The sequence below is a fragment of the Ixodes scapularis genome, unplaced genomic scaffold (assembly GCF_016920785.2).
Source record: "Ixodes scapularis isolate PalLabHiFi unplaced genomic scaffold, ASM1692078v2 ptg001192l_1__unscaffolded, whole genome shotgun sequence".
NCBI classification, from domain to species: Eukaryota; Metazoa; Arthropoda; class Arachnida; order Ixodida; family Ixodidae; genus Ixodes; species Ixodes scapularis.
Genome location: NW_024610115.1, coordinates 643467 through 644828, shown reverse-complemented (window position 1 = coordinate 644828; position 1362 = coordinate 643467). Strand labels below are relative to the sequence as shown.

Sequence of the window (1362 nt, the reverse complement as noted above, 5' to 3'; positions counted from 1 at the left end):
AGCATCGTCATCCCACCACCGCCCTCAAGGTTATCACGTGGCCACTACGTCATCGACCACTGGCTATATAACACGGATTTTCACCGAAATCTGTGCATTGCGGCAGCGGCAGGGGTGACGAACGAACCGACGCCTAAGCAACACTTTTTGATACCGCAGGTTGGTGTTATTTCTAGTGGAATTTCATTTCTTCTTGACCACTACTGCTGCCACTGTAGTGCTGCTGTTTGTGTCTTTGTTTTCTGTTTTTGAGCAGTTTTAGTTTTATCCATTTTTGAACATGGTACTGAACAAAGAATGGTTGGCTGCATTTGAGGATATAAAGAATGAGTTCAAAGCAGAGCTCAAGGTTTTTGGAGAAACTTTTGATAGAGAAATTCGAAAGGATCTGCGGGATGTTAAGGCGAGCTTAAAGTTTATAAATCAGATGTATGAGGAAATGAAAACCCAGGTCAAAGTCGTACAGGATGAAAATAGGGAACTGAAAAAGAACATTGCCCGGCTCCAGACGACGTGTGACGAACTTGCAGTCCGTATGAAGGATAGCGAGACGCGTAAACTGAGTTCAGAGCGGTATTCTCGAAATGCAAACATTGAAATAAAAGGGGTACCCACAGCGCCAAATCAGAATCTGTCCATGCTACTGGAACAAATAGGTGCCCAAATTGGCGTACCAATTACAAAAGAAGACATCGAGATATGCCATCGAGTACCCATCGCACACAGCACTACCGACACAAACATCGTCGTGCAGTTCGTTCATAGAGCCAAACGAAACAATGTACTAGAGGAAGCAAGAAGCCACAGGTTTACTGGAACAAGAATCGGATTAACTTCAAACGAGCCCATTTACATCAATGAGCACCTCTGCCCTCAGCTGAAGAGGCTCCTTGGTCAAACTACCAGCAAGAAAAGGGAGGCGAATTGGAAGTTTGTCTTGGTTAGAAACAGCCAGATCTTTGCACGGAAGGCAGTTGGCACCCCGACTTCAAAGATCATAACTTGTGACGACCTCTTCAAAATCGTTTAAATTTCCATAAAAAAAATTGTAGCATTGAAAGATGGGAGTCGCAAATTTTTTAGATCCCGCGAACCTTGGAAAGTTACTAGACGCAAACGATTTAACATTTTTTCACTTAAACGTCCGTTCAATGAGTAATAAAACAAATGACGTCGAAATGTTGCTAGATAGTACAGGTATAAAATTTGATTAATAATGTTTACTGAAACTTGGTAAAACGATAACTCGAGTCACTTTCTTATTCCTAATTATAACAACTTTGTGCTAAATCGATTGCACGGAAGGGGCGGTGGAGTAGCCATACAAACAGTATCATCTCTAAAAACCGAACTTTTAGCTGA

At 42.1% G+C, this 1362-nt stretch overlaps 1 protein-coding gene across 1 annotated transcript; it reads left to right on the top strand.

The window, feature by feature from the left end:
- Positions 1–280: 280 nt before the first annotated feature.
- On the top strand, positions 281–1030 carry LOC120843081. Its single transcript, XM_040214320.1, has one exon. It carries the CDS (start codon positions 281–283, stop codon positions 1028–1030), a length of 750 nt encoding a protein of 249 aa, XP_040070254.1.
- The last annotated feature ends 332 nt before the right edge of the window (positions 1031–1362 follow it).

Excerpts from the sequence above, each read along its gene's own strand:
- LOC120843081 (XM_040214320.1), top strand. The coding sequence starts at position 281 with ATGGTACTGAACAAAGAATGGTTGGCTGCATTTGAGGATATAAAGAAT.